The sequence below is a fragment of the Heterocephalus glaber genome, unplaced genomic scaffold (assembly GCF_053883595.1).
Source record: "Heterocephalus glaber isolate CG9 unplaced genomic scaffold, H.glaber_assembly_v1.0 deba00000347, whole genome shotgun sequence".
NCBI classification, from domain to species: domain Eukaryota; kingdom Metazoa; phylum Chordata; class Mammalia; order Rodentia; family Bathyergidae; genus Heterocephalus; species Heterocephalus glaber.
In genome coordinates, this window is record NW_028258143.1 from 6,800,332 (window position 1) to 6,815,380 (window position 15,049).

A 15,049-nucleotide genomic window follows, 5' to 3' on the forward strand; every position below is an offset into this window, starting at 1 on the left:
CCTATAAAGGATCGCAGTCATGACATTGAGACAATTGTAGAGAAACTAGTTTTGGATTAATCGCTCATTTTGAAAATAATATCATCAGATTCCTTTTTCAATTTATTTTAATTTTTATTAGCAGATGTTTACAATACATGATGATTACATTCCTCGTGGGGAGAGTTGGGACATGCACATAATACATCTCAATTCTTTTATCATCTCCTTCTCACCTTCTCCCCTCCCTGCCTCATCTCCATTTCTTGGTCCCCCTTTCATATAGTTTGTGTCATGGTAATGCTTGAAATAGCAGAGAACACTTAAGGATATTAAATATTTTGTTTTCCAATTTACAAGTATCCAGTGCTTCTGTGATAACTTAAATATCAGATACCAAATTCCCTTACTAACATTTGTTTTCTCCTTAGGAACATCTGTTTTCTCCTCTGTTCAGGAGTCTTGGAATTGAAAATGAGTAAAATAAAATAAAGAAAGAAAGTAGGGAAGAGAGAGAAGGGGAGAATCATGGGAGAAGGATAAGGACTTTAAATGTGTAATCAAGGGATGGGCCCTGAATCCTAAAAGGGATGCAGAAAACAATCCAGCTACATATATTACTCAATAGCTTTCAAGTGTTTCGGATATTGAATATAACAAAAGGAGACAGAATATATCTTTTATATTCTTCGGATTCCAGGTACCATGTACCATGAGCTGCATTTAATGTAGCTCACATAATAGGAATAATACTGTAACATTGAATGGGAAGAATTTCCTTTAAAGCATAGAAAGTGGACCTTGAATATAACATCTATAAAGAAAACAAAACTAACCTAGTTAGTAAAGTATACTAGGATTCTAAATCATGTTAATATATCTTACATACTTATAGGTTGAAAAACATACACTTACCATTGATGTACAGTATACTGAGAGAAGTTTATAATTATAATGACAGAGATACAATTTGGACCTCCAACTTTAACCTGTTGAAAGTGCTACTCTTCTTTCTTACAACCTAGACCCATATTCTTAAACACTGAATCTAAATGAAATACTTAGCACAGTGCAAAAGTAAGAATAAGAATGCTTGAAATAAATTTCCATAAATATGAAGCACACCTGTCAAAAAATTTAAAAACCGTCTGACTTAATAAAGGGCTTGATAAACATACAAACATGAGAATTATAAATGATATTTTAAGTTTCTTCAATCACCATAATTGTTATGCAGCTGGTTAAACTTTCTAAATTGTGATTTTTATCTACCTAATCTCATTTAACATTCCTTCACAGTTAGATAGCTAAAAGGATATTGCTGCTCCTAAACACATTCCTGGATCAATTTAATCAGTTCTTTTGCTTAAGAGTATATTGTGATTTCAATATTTTGAATTTGGTAAATTATTATGTATGCATATATAAACATACATGTAGACCTTTCTGCGTGTTGAAATACTGATGCAAAACATCTAATTATACAGTTAGATTTGTCTTATATTCGAAACAAATAAACAAATGAAATTTGTTTCATATTTTTGAGTGGCCTTTGTTATATTATACAAATTCAAGAGATGTAGAAATGTTTGTGGATGAATTCCTTTGTCTTTAGTGCTTAGTAGGACACATCTTTTAAAACAAGGGTCTTAGAATATAGGAAGTTTTTCCCTTGGGGTAATGGGCAGGTTAGGCCTCACCTCCAAGGAGGGCAATGGCCTAGATTTCTCTTATTACCTTCAACTCATGAAGGATCTTAGACTTTCCCAGTCTGCTTTCTTCTTGGAGTTTCATGAGAGGCACACATTTTCTCAAGTACTTAGATAATACAGGAGGTTGCGCGGAGACAGAAGCCCCCGGGCACAACGCACTATAGTTCTCTGGATACAAAGAGGTCTGAGGAAGACAACAATGTCTGACATCTAGGGAAACCATGAGTATTTCTTCTCACTTCTAATCATGGTTACATTGTTAATTAATTTAGAAATAAGGAACTTGGCTAAAATATGTTAACTCAGAACATATGTCAATATAAGCACTATCTTCCCAGCCAGATGAAATTGTGCCTGATTTAGAGGGACCAATAGCATTACCAAAGAAGTCTAGTTTTTTACTGCAATCTGCTTTTGATAATTAAACTACTTATTGGTTGACGATTTTTAAATATTAAATGATACAGTAACATTTAGTATGACTGAAGAAAAATACCTCACAACATATTTTAATTATTTCATCCTGCCTTCTTCCTAGACGTATGTCACCACTACTGTGTGAATTCTGAATCATGTAGCATTGGCAATGACGGAAGTGTGGAATGTGTCTGTCCAACACGCTATGAAGGACCAAAATGTGAGGTCGATAAGTGTGTAAGGTGCCATGGGGGTCACTGCATTATAAATAAAGACAATGAAGATATATTTTGCAAGTAAGTGGATAGTCATCTTACCTTATAAAAGCCTTTGAATCTAAAAGGTCATAGCAGTTCAACAATAAACTGTGAAATGATGTGAATTATTTTATTACACAATTCTGTATGGTAACCATTGCATTTATTAAAATATTGAGTACGTTCAATTCTTTTAAACTTTTTCAGTACTTTTTATGAACATCTGAGAACCATGACAATCCACTATTTTACATGGTCAGATTATTTCTTATAAAGAATATACCTAAGAATAAGTAAGAAGCACTGAAATGCAGCATACTTTGCAAAAGCTGTATGTAATGTTATTCAACACAAGCTAGCTCAGATTTTTAATTGTTTCATGAATATTATGAAAGTGAGTTGCTCAGCATTTCTATTATAAATGATCCTTTGGGGAGCAACAAAAGTTTCTTTTTCTTAGTTTGACTTTGACATTATATTCAAAAATAAATAGAAGGAATAATGTGTTCTGGGAAACTACTGCAACAAAAATGTCCAAGTGTGACTTCTGTTACATTGGCTTTTGATCTTTGACTCTAACTTCAAGTGAATGGAAAACAAATATAGCAGCTAAAGGGTAAGAGAAAAGTCCAGTTCCTGTCATGAAATAAGTTTATGCCACTAAGGTTAGAGATCAATCCTCAATCAGAACTACTTTAACAGCCTTTTAAAAAAAAGGGCTTATAAAGGACTGGATTCTGTCACTAGCCTTGCTTACAAGTATAATGAATGAGAATACGAGACAGAAAAGCATGCCATAAAGTGTCCATGCCACAGTGTCCACCGAGTGTCCTGCAAGGGTTCCAGATGAGTTATATTGCTCTGCCCAACAAGGCTCAATAAAATTTTATTAGAGGCAGCATCAACATTTTTTGTTTTTTATTTGCTCTCATTTTAGAATTTACTCTAAACATGATTTGTGTTATCATTATAAATGACAGTTACTCAAACCAACAAATTGGGTCATTTCAAAGTACATTATTTTTTAATAAAGAAAATGAAAATATAAACAATATATAGATATGTATCCTTAATAAGTACATAAAAGCAAAATACAGTTTCATATAAACTACTCAGATCATGTAGGCTCATTAAGATTAGTAGCTTTTTTATGAAATCTTACAATTACAGAACTTTATTTCAACTTTTAGGCATACTTTTTCCTCCCTGTACTGTGTCAGAACAGGCCAAAGATCTTTATAATCTACTCCATTTACACAGGGAATCATGGCTGTGAGCTGAAGTTTCCTATCCAGTTTGCTTTGGAAAACTCATTTAAAGACATACACTGTTTCCATCATATGAGAAAGTTTCAGGTAAAGAAGAAAAGGCAGAACCTAGAGCCTCCATACTGAATAAAGAACAGGAGAAATTAACTTTTTCAAAATATGATCCTCATAATTTGAACAGCCTATTAAGATGTAACAGTGGCTTTTGTATCTATTTAAAAGATCTTTGGGAAAATGTTTACATGAGAATAAATAAATAAATAACAGTTCCTAAAAATGAATAGATATATGATTTCACTTAATACATCAGTCTCTATAACATTGAAGATGTCAAAACAATAGAGTACTTTTGGGTATTCTGAGATACTTTAAATATTAAAGTTTATTGTCATTTCTATGATTTTAATTTCAACCTTAAGAAGAAATTTATCATAATGTCGGTATTTCTGGCGCAGAGGTAAAGAAGAAACTAACACAAAATTCCAGCAAAATGGAAGTAAAACATTTTCACTTAGGTAGGAAAATTCAAATCACCATATACAAATAGGCAGTTGTGTTTCTAATGTATAGCCCATGAAGTTTAAATTAGACTCAGTAGTTTATTAAGTATAATGAGTACAGTATTTTAAGAACAGCTGATTATATATTTTTCTTTTTTCTAGAAGTTAAAGTAAGTATTGAAGAAAGACTTGATCATAATTTCGAGTGTCCCCAATACCCCTTTTGATGTTAAATATCATGAAAATAATTTGTGTGTACTAGATAACTGATAATTAACTTTGGAAAATGATATATCCCAAACTATGTGTGTGTGTTTGTGTGTATCATGAATGGATCTAAAAAAGGAAAATTATTATTAAAATGTACACAATATATTTACATAATAGATTATGAAAGCTTACACAATATATTAACAGTAGTTTTGCAGCTATGTGGTGATTTGTGTTTCATATTGAAAATATCTATAAACTTCTGTCTTTAATTTTGATACAAACAAAATCTTTAGGAGGAAAAAGAGCCAACATATTTTATAGTGGTTGGAAGTAGAAGTTTAAAAACAATTACAAGTTTATTTTCCTCTTAAATCACAAATATAGATATGCAGTTAACTTTCTTTTAGAAAATTCTTCAATGCATAATGAGGTAATTTTCCCCTTTCATGTAGTTCTTTAGATGGAACAAAATACTATAATATGTTCCCTTTTGATACTCAATGAGGCTGTGTATGGAGGGTGAGGGAAATTCTTTCAGATCAGATCAATTTAGCATATCAGACACCAATACGTTTGATTGTGTATTTGACTCACCTTGCATCCATATTAAGATGGCTATATAGGCTATAATGGATGTAATATTCTCTACTAAATCTTGGAAATGTTAGGCTACCCTCCCATTTCATATGTCTGCTTCTATTTTCACTTATCTGTACTTCACATCTCATGATATATAAGTAACTCAATTTTCCTGTTCATCTTGACTAAATGATTTGGCTAAATGTAATTTCTAAATCCAGGCTCTTGAGAAATGACTTCAAATTTAACAAATGCAAAACTTATAAGCAGTTCTGTTCATTTCTTGCAGCCATAAAAGCCACATGAGGTCAGATGAATAAGCACAGAATAAACAACAGGATTGCTAATCCATTCTCTTTAGTCATCATACCTATCATTGGGAATTATGGTTTGGTGAACATACTGAAATAGATACCCATCTTGGGATAGATTCAAACGATCTATTAGTGATATAGCACAGCCTGATTTCCTTATGAAGAAAATGTCCAGATTTATTATAATGCCATTTACTATTCTAGCACCTGGTAATAGCATGATCATGTGATGAGAATTACTTGCATGATGTGTTATAATTCTGATTTTGGCCAAAGTGTATAGAATTTTGATGCACTTTAATCTCTTGTAACAACAATTGAACCTGGAGAATCCAATTCTCTGCTTTAGAATGTAACACAGAAAAATAAATTCTATATTTTCCTATTATTGTTAGGCTCATTTTTTTCTATGGTAACAATAGTATATTTATTGCTGTCTCAGACATGTAATATGGCTGTAAATTAGAATTGTGTTGCTAAGATTTTAAGAAAATTTGCCTCATTATTTTGCTGCCATATTACATATTGCTCCTATACCATTACTATTTATGTTTTCAGTCAATTGCTCCATTTTTTCTTCTAGAATAAAATAAGTTTGACATTGACATTAATTACAATATATATTCACTGATAAACAGTAGGAAAAATAGATCAAAGAGTAATTTTAGTTTTTTTGTGTGCAGATTATGGTAGTCTAAAATTCCTAATATTATTTTGGATGAAATTTTCCAATTTAGAGGAAAACCCAGAAGCATTTTATCCATACTATTTGATCATGAAAGTTATAACTCATACAGATATCATCAAATACTAGTTATATAAAACAGCACAAGACACTGATGCTAATGTGTCTCTGAAGTGTTAAGTGATAGGTATTAGAGTATATTTTCACACATATCTAGCTATTTTAAATCTTTATACCAGGAAAATGGGTTGAAAATTTGAAAATTATCAAAAGAAAAACTTTAACTATCATTCTGATTCAAAGAATAAAAACTTTTCTTTCAGCAAGTCTGTCCTTCTGAAAATATAAGTATTCTTTTCTGCAGAGATTTTGTGTCTGCTTTCAAAAATATTAATGTCAGTAACAATGGGATTTTTTTCTTGGTTGCTATAGCTGCACTAATGGGAAGATCGCCTCTAGCTGTCAGTTATGTGATGGTTACTGCTACAATGGTGGCACTTGCCAGCTGGACCCTGAGACCAATGTACCTGTGTGTCTGTGAGTATTTTATAGCATTGTGGGTGATTTAGGGTAAGAAGTTGTATGTACATGGAATCCATATTCTATTACTCTCCTTTCTGGGGTAACACGTTTTAAATGAGTATTTCATGGACATCTCTGATCAAGTATTGTCCCTCATTGGCTCATATGTTACAGAATCTCCTTCTTCATCAGTTTGCTAATAATTTCATGAGTAAGAGCTCATTCGGTTCTTAGCATCATATCATTTCAGACATTCATAACCCTTGGAACTTGGAATCTCTGGGGAAAATTGTTCTCATCTTACTGACCTTATTCAGATACGTGAAACCTAGAGATAATAATATTTCATGAATACCTTGTACTTCTCACCATTATTTCAAAAGAACTTGACATATCTTTTCAAATGTATAATGCTATTTGATTTTTGTATCAGACTTAGAGTATTGTATTATATAAACCAATTGAGCCCTTGCCTCCTTTTGAATATCTTAGACCAAGTCTGGGTTTCTAAACATGCAGTGAAAGTATTAGAGATTCTCAGTGTTCCCAAGAAAATATGGAATTTAGTATTTTCCCCTCTCAATTATCTGAATGTCCAGAGAAGATGACTTAAAACCATCCCCAGCATATGTGGGCACCATATAGAGTCTTGTTTGAACCATGTTTAATCAGACAGATGATACCCACATGTGACCCACGTCTGCATCCTCCTCCCTACCTTGTCAGAGTAGCATGTGGTGAATGTATATGACAGAGAAATGAGCATACCTGGGAACATTTTTATTCATGTGACAATCTCTGTATAAAATAAATTTGAAGCATATTTGGCAAAACAAAGTCAGACGCTTTATTTAGCTGTATTTTACTGAAATTCTGCAGATGCTCTGTGGGGTTTAAAAGTCAGCGCTGTGACCAGAAAGAGAACCCTTGTGATCACTACTGTCAGAATGAGGGGATTTGCACTTTAACTGCGTTTAATGAGCCGAGATGCAAGTAGGTTTAACCTTCCACTTACCACTGCGCTTCGTGTGACATCATTCCAGGCCACAGCTCATTGGTTTCAATCATGAACATCCACATACATTTCACAGTGTATACTTAATCTTGGGGCTCATCTGTGTCATACACACTTAACCTTTGCTTCCTTCACCATAAGTGTGTGCACCAAAGACTGCTAGACAGTCTAGAAATACAACCAAGATGGACTAAGAAAGCTGGTGAGACTGTCTAATAATAAAAATGCATTTGCTAAAATAGTACCTTTTAATTGAAAAAAGAGAAGGAGGTGTTTTAGGACTCTATTTCTATATATTATACTTAGAATGATGATTTTTTTAATGATTAACTGATTTTCATTTCCAAAATTGATACAATAATACACTGTTTTATTTCCTAAAATTTCATCAAAATCTATATTAAGATTTTATAACAGAGAAAATAGGTTCATACTAAAATACTTAAGTTCTTTCAAGTTTAAATCATTATTTCTTAATTCAGTGTGTGGTGTTTTGAATGTCCATGAAAACTAAATTCATATTTCCTCTGAAGACATTCAGTGATCACCGCTGGAGCGATAACTCAGAGTTGTTTTTGCAGTGTGTTTGAACTTTAGAGCTAGATCATATTTGACATCCTCCTTAATTCCCAATATCTTAATCAGTATCTCTGTCTGGCATCTGATAATAGGTGCACAGTGGTAATGGCAGCATAGCCAGTAGTGGTTTTGAAGCACGATTGTATTAAAATTTAGAGTTTTCATTACCCAAACTCTACTACTTTGCTTCTAATGAGCTCCCAGAGATTTACAGCAAAAACTTGAACTCTAGGAGTTTGGTTTTGAGGACGGTACCTATTGAGAGGTAGAGGCAAGACTTACAGGTCAGCAGCAGGGACTCCCATAAACAGGTTGGCAAGGCTTTAAGTGAAAAGTGATGGCTTGAATTGGGTAATGCAATTGGAGGGAAGAATGTAGAAAACAATGATCTTTCAAAGTTAGTAAATCTAGGGTGATGCCTGGTCAAAAATTGATCAAGGACTTAGTTTAGAAAATTATTGTTCTTGATCAGGATCCCAGTAGTCTTTATCATAGCACTGTCGCACTCTTCCTGGGCACAAAATTTCAAGCCCACCGTGCCCCTCCCCCACAGATCCCAGGATGAATTTTTGTCCAGAAAATGTTCCTGTGTCCCCTGATTACACTTCCTTGTGCAGCCTTCCACAGTCATGTTTTCTTTCACTTTCCATTCTAACCCAATATCATCGGAGTCACAATATTTTGAAATCATAATCAGCTTATTTGCTAAACCCAGTGAAAAAAAATCTGTTAGTCAGAAGGGTTTAGAGAATACCTTTTTGTTTTATGTGCCCTTTTCTCTATTTCTATCTACATTTGGGCTATATGGAAATGTTTCCAGTACCTTGGTTTTCTATGCCCTATAATTTATTCTAAGAGTAGAAATAATGCTTGCATTATATTCTTTGACAATTGAGTCATGAAAGAAACAGAGAAATTATGTTCTATTTTCATTCATTTGTTAACGAAATATTTATAAACAATGATGTTAGACATTATGTCAATTTAGAAGAATTAAAGCAGCAAATACGTTGTGCCAAACCTAGTGATAAGTCTTCACAAATTTTACATGTAATACTGGATTATTACATTCTTATTTGTATCTAATTGTTTGCCCCATTTATCCTCATTTCAGAATGACAACATTGAGGTCACACCCTAGGAGGACGTGGACATTTAAGATTCAGATCACACATGTTTGATTCCAAAGTCCGTTCCCTGGTTATATAACACTTTGCTGCACTATTCTCAAGCTATGATAATTCCACAATCTAATACATTTAAAGAGCTCAAAATTCATTTTTGAGTAGATGAATGGCTTTTGTAAATTAAAATATTATTTTGTAGTTGGTATAATGGCGATATGATAAAAATGCTACGAGAAAACAACTGAATAGATATATATTAATGATTCCAAGTGGATGAACCAAAGCTTTTTAGGCGAAGTAATATTTTAATAGCTTTTTGAAAAAGTTAATAGTAATTCTACTAGAGGGAAATAGCTGAAAAGTTTTTTGAAAGACAGAATAGTACAGTTAAATTAAAATATGTCTGAAAGCAAAAAGTGAAGATTATATGTGATGGTAGAAAAACAGGTGTGAAACTTAATAAGCACCAGTGTTTTAATCCTCTTTGAAGGAGAAATCAGCAAAAATAAATGAGAATAAAAAAAGTTTGAAGATTTCTAAAATAGTAGAGCTTGCCAAGTTGGAGAAGTACAGAATGTTAAGGAATATCAACTCTAAAGAGTGCAAGGAGAATAATCCCGATTCACAGTTTACTGAACTTTTTAGTTAGGTAGCCATTAAGAGAGATGTTTAAAAACCATATACATACCAAGAGTACAATGTAGTTTTTAATTGAAAGATAGGAGGTAGAAATGAATTTTGTTTTGAATGAATTAAATTAAAGAAAAAATAGATCAGTACTAGAGGGAAATATTTTTATAATATGATTTTAAAAATGAAGAGTACTGCTGTTCCTAGCAAATCACTGTTAGGAGCTGTAAAGGAAAGCATGATTGTACGGAGAGAATGATTTCACACTCATGTCTTAGATTAAAAATTTCTAGCATAGAGAAAAATATATTAATTTCTTAGGATATTTATAATTGATATGTAAACATAAGAAAAATTTGATATTAAGTATCTATGATCATGTGGAATGCAAAGTAGTCCAGTTAAGGGGATACGAAGCCCTCAGCATATTTTTCTAGTGGTAGATCAGCCTCACAATGAAATATTTTTCAAAAACACTGATTAGAGCTTTAGGTCTCAATTGGTAGTGAACATGTATTATTAATGAAAAGTTAGTATGTACTATTTTATCTAAAAGCTTTTATGGGAAACAAAAAGTTCTGTAAGATAAAGCAGTGCTTGTTTTAGTTTTGTCAGTAGTACACTTTTCTTTATTTCATAGAGTGAAAAACTATTTGAACTATACAGAATTTTTACACAATTGGAAAGTCTATAAAGTATTTAGATCTATGAAGGTGACAGTTTTTTTCCACATAGAAATTTTATTGTTGTATTCTTTAATTTAAGGAAATGATTTTTTGTTTGAAAGCCTTCACTTTTTGTTTCTTGGTGGCCATTTTCAGTTACTTCTATGTGTGGAGGCTTTGAAAAAAGAATGAAATCTAGATATTTTAGATTTATTTGGGTGACAGTTTTGACATTGATTAAAGTAGGTATATTGAAAAATGTTGAAACTACATTTAAAATACAATGTGTCTTGTTTTGATTGTAATTTAATATTTTTTGTTTAAATTATAGAAATTATTAGTCCTATGATGAATTAAACTCAATAGGAAGTTGACCATGCCTTCCTGATTCTAAGATTTCTGGGATTTAAGTTTTTTGTGAATAGGCCTACTTCCACAGCATTACTTGTCCACAAGTACATGATGTTCACATGTCCACATGTCCACAGTACATTTCAGCCAGCAGTAATAGCGAAATGTTTCTAGCTCCTCTACCTCCGCCACAGGTTCTGCCTTTCAACATGGTCATAGGTATACACTAATGACCTCCCTGCACATATGCAGATCCATTCCTCTTCTAGGGTTCCTTGTTTGAACAACTCCCCGAGCCCAATGCCCCCCTACCATTTTTTTTTTTTTTGTAATTAATTCTTCTTATCCCTTTAGTCTCAACTCAGGTATCACCTCTTTGTGGGTGACCCGTAACAAGTGAATAGTAAATAGTGATTGTATTGTATAAAACTAGAATTTCAAAAGAATAAAATAAAATTTCAGTGAGAAAAAAATAAATTTTGGTTTTTTATCACTTTATGTTGGTCTCTCACTTTTCCCAAATTTATATGCGGAGTCCCAGTCTAGTTAGGTCTCTGCTACTTTATGACAAGGATTTCCTTTCCTGCAGTTTCCAGTACCATGTGAACAGCCAGCTTTTCAATGGAAGTGGGCCTGGCTGCAGTCTCTGGCACCTTAATCTGGCATTATCATTATATGAAGATATGAGCACAGAGGGAGGGGCATTATGAGAGTATCAGCATGAAGGTGGCTATCTGTAAGTCAGGGATAGAAGCCTCAGGAGAAACCCAATATAATGATACCTTGTTCTCAGACATCTAGCCTGTGAGAAAGTAAATCTTTGTTTTTAAACTGTGCATTGTGTAGCATTAGTATATGGTAGCCATAGCAAAAGAATAGAGATTTTTATGCCAGGAAGTGAGGAGAATCTGACTCATACCCCAAATTTGGAAAGTACTATGGAACTGAAGTAGAAGACAGGAGATTTTTTAAACTTTGAGCCAAAGAATGACCCTCAAACTTGTCAGAAAAAACCCAGATTGCCTTGAAGAAACTGAAATATGAATGTCAAAGGTGCTTTTGGTGAGGCATCAGATGGAACTGAGGCATATGTTATTGGAAACTGGTGGGAAGGCCATCTTTGTTATAGAGTATCAAAGAACTAGACTTAATTGTAATGTAGTATTGTATGGAAGATAGAATTTTTTAGTGATTAACTGTATATATTGCTGAGATTTTCAGCAAAATGTTAAAGGCATGTCCTGGTTTCTTCTTTCTGCCCATAGTAAAATGCAAGGGACAAATTGAAGGATTTAATAAGAAAAAAAACAGAACTAGAAGGTTTGGACAATTCTCAACTACTATATACTTTAAAAAATGACAAAGTGGGGCTGGGGATTTAGCTCAGTGGTTCCGCCGCCTGCCTTGCAATGCAAGGACCCAAGTTCGATCCCCCTTACCAAAAAAACAAAACAAAATGAAACCTGGTGGTGTCACACTGTGGTGTATATTTTTAGTTTAGGTACCCTGCTAAAGTATGCTTGGGTACTCTCCCTCCAGTCTGGTTTTTTTCGTTTTGTTTTGTTGTTTAAGTAGTTCTTGGCTGAGATTCTAACTTTGTAGTAAAGAGTGACAAGTAAAGAGTGAAATCCATATTCATCTTTTTACACATTTCACTTTTTAAAACTGACTTTTCTCTGTAATATTAATTCTTTTGAAAAATGTCTCAGAGTTGTCCTAACAACAACTAACTCAGAGTGGCAGAGAATGACCTATGCATTTCTTCCAGACTGAAAAGAAATCTTCAAAGCCAATATTAAATAAATTTTCACTTTATTAGACCATCGATTATTTAGAAGTAATAAATCAGTAATTCTGATTTTTTTTTAAAAAAAGTGCTTCCACCTTTACATAATATTTTCAATGAACAGTGTTAGGAAAATTGGATAGACACTGACAGAAGGAGGAAGTTGGGCCCTTCTCTGACCTTTTACAAATATCAACTCAAATGTTTTAATGCCTTAATTCAAAGACCTAAAACTATGAAACTACTAGAAGAAAACACAGAAGAAATGTTCCAGTATTGCAATTGTCAAGGATTTTTTTTAACAATTCTCCAAGACACAGGGAATGGAAGCAAGAGTTAACAAATCACATTACATCAAACTAAAGGTAACAGCCAACAGAGTGCAGAGAAAACCTACAAGACAGGAAAAAAATATTTGTAATATACACATCTGATGAGAGGTTGCTGTCTGGAATATATATGGACCCTTGAAAACTCAGTAGCTAGTTAATAAATAACCTCCTTTTAAACTGATCTCTTTACTTTTACTATATGATTTTATGACATATCCTAAATACTTCAAGGTTCCATACCAGATTATTTCTAGGTATATATGTAGCCTATATATGCCTAAGATCAAGAGAGAGAATACTGTCCCTTGACTTCTTCATAGTGTCCCCACTGAGAGGGAATACTGACAGTCTTTCTTTTGTCGTATTCATTCGTCAACAAATATTTATCTATTGTAAACCATAGGCTCTACTAAGCACTAAGGGTGTATCACTGAACAAAATGCAAAAAATATTTGACTTTGTAGAGTTAAATTCTAAGAAGTAGAAGAGAAAAAATAAACATTTAAAATATTTGTTAAGTGTTTTAATAGTGTTAAATGTTGTTATATACTAAAAGAAAACTAAAGCAAGAACAAAAAATATAGAAATTTGAGAGAGTATTGAAGATTTTATGTTAGCATGCCCAGAAAAAAGCTGCCTCAGTCGTGACATTTGAATAAAGACCTTAAGGACCAAGTAGTTATATTAAGGACAGAGATGTTACCCATAGAAAGACAATTATAAAAAAAAACCTCAGTAAGGATAAGCATCACATCCAATTTTGACTGAAAATATATGAATACATTAGAATATGCTATAATTTTTAGTATACACATATACACATGTATTAATACGTACAAACTATATATATGAAGATATGCATATGTTTATTTGCAATGTACAAACAAAATATTTTTAAAGAAAGTACATCAAAATGATAAGCACGGGGATATGTTGGTGGGATTTGGGTAATACTGACTTTTTAGGTGTAATCTTCTCTAATTTGTATTCTCTTTCAGAAACACAAGGAAAATAAGCTTTTAAATCTGATTTGTTTCTAAGGAGAGAACCAAAAATATCCAACTTGAATATTACATTACTTCTGAAATCGTATCAATTTAGGCACTCATTGTTTTCAAAATTGCAATATGGCAAAACTCCAGGGCACTTCTTATGATGTATGTGTTGGTGCTTCTTGCCCATAGTAAAAGCAGTTCTCCATGCGGTCAGAAACACAACAGCACTGTTAGTTTTTATGTTTTAATTCTCATTTCAAACAAAAACTAGAAATATCTTGCTGTGACCATTTTCCTCATTTTTTTCTCTGTTCCTCTCTTTTTTTTTCCAGGGTGGAGATGCTAGGTTAGATTTATATTGCCATCTAGGTTTTGCTTATCATTTTAGGAACATGGTGCTCCATGAACTATCTTTTTTATATTATCCTGTGTGTGTGTGACCATGTGTGTTCTCTGTGTACATTTTCATGTATGTTTTTATGCCTCACAGCACTCCTTGATATTCCATATTTTGTGGTGGGAATTGACTTCTCATTCTACACATGATTTTTCTATTTCTTCTCTAATACCTGGCACTGTAGTGGGTTTTCTGAGACATACGACATCTATAGGGTCTCTCATAGGAGGGTAATGTAACACTTTCATACTATTGTTGGAGAAACATCACTATTTTTCTTTTCCTGAAGTGTGTACACAATTTTTGGTTCTCCCCATATATATGTATATTTATACAATATATTATATATGTGTATATATATATATATGTATGTGTGTCATATGTACATTATATATATATCATAGACTATTGCTTTCAACATAGGAAACATTTCATTAAAAAATGTAGAATCTTAAAGTCATTCTGTGAAACAGTCATAAAATGATCAGAATCTGGTGTAATTTGATCCTCTATCAGTCTGAAGATGAAAAATAGAATGAGAATATAAATGTAAAAAGCCTTGTTGAAAAGGAGGGAAATGTTTACATAAAGAAAAGGTTGGCAATACAATGACAGTGACAGCAGTACTGACTGTAAAAGGCACTGCAGTAACTAAGAATGAACAGAGAAAGACACGGCACGTGTTCGCCCTCAGCTATATTTAAAATCCACAGGCACTCACTTCAT

The 15,049-nt window shown here is 32.8% G+C and overlaps 1 protein-coding gene across 10 annotated transcripts in view; it reads left to right on the plus strand.

Annotated features, from left to right (window-relative positions):
- The window catches only part of Lrp1b (LDL receptor related protein 1B), a 1,848,437-nt gene that overhangs the window by 1,790,247 nt on the left and 43,141 nt on the right, over positions 1–15,049 (plus strand). For 8 of the 10 annotated variants that reach the window (XM_087195526.1, XM_087195530.1, XM_087195541.1 and 5 more), the window contains 3 exons: positions 2,230–2,404; positions 6,357–6,461; positions 7,326–7,439. In XM_087195526.1, the coding sequence (XP_087051652.1) occupies positions 2,230–2,404; positions 6,357–6,461; positions 7,326–7,439 (394 nt within the window). The remainder of the gene's footprint in view (positions 1–2,229; positions 2,405–6,356; positions 6,462–7,325; positions 7,440–15,049) is intronic. The other 2 variants (XM_021237129.2, XM_087195551.1) reach the window with 1 other exon arrangement.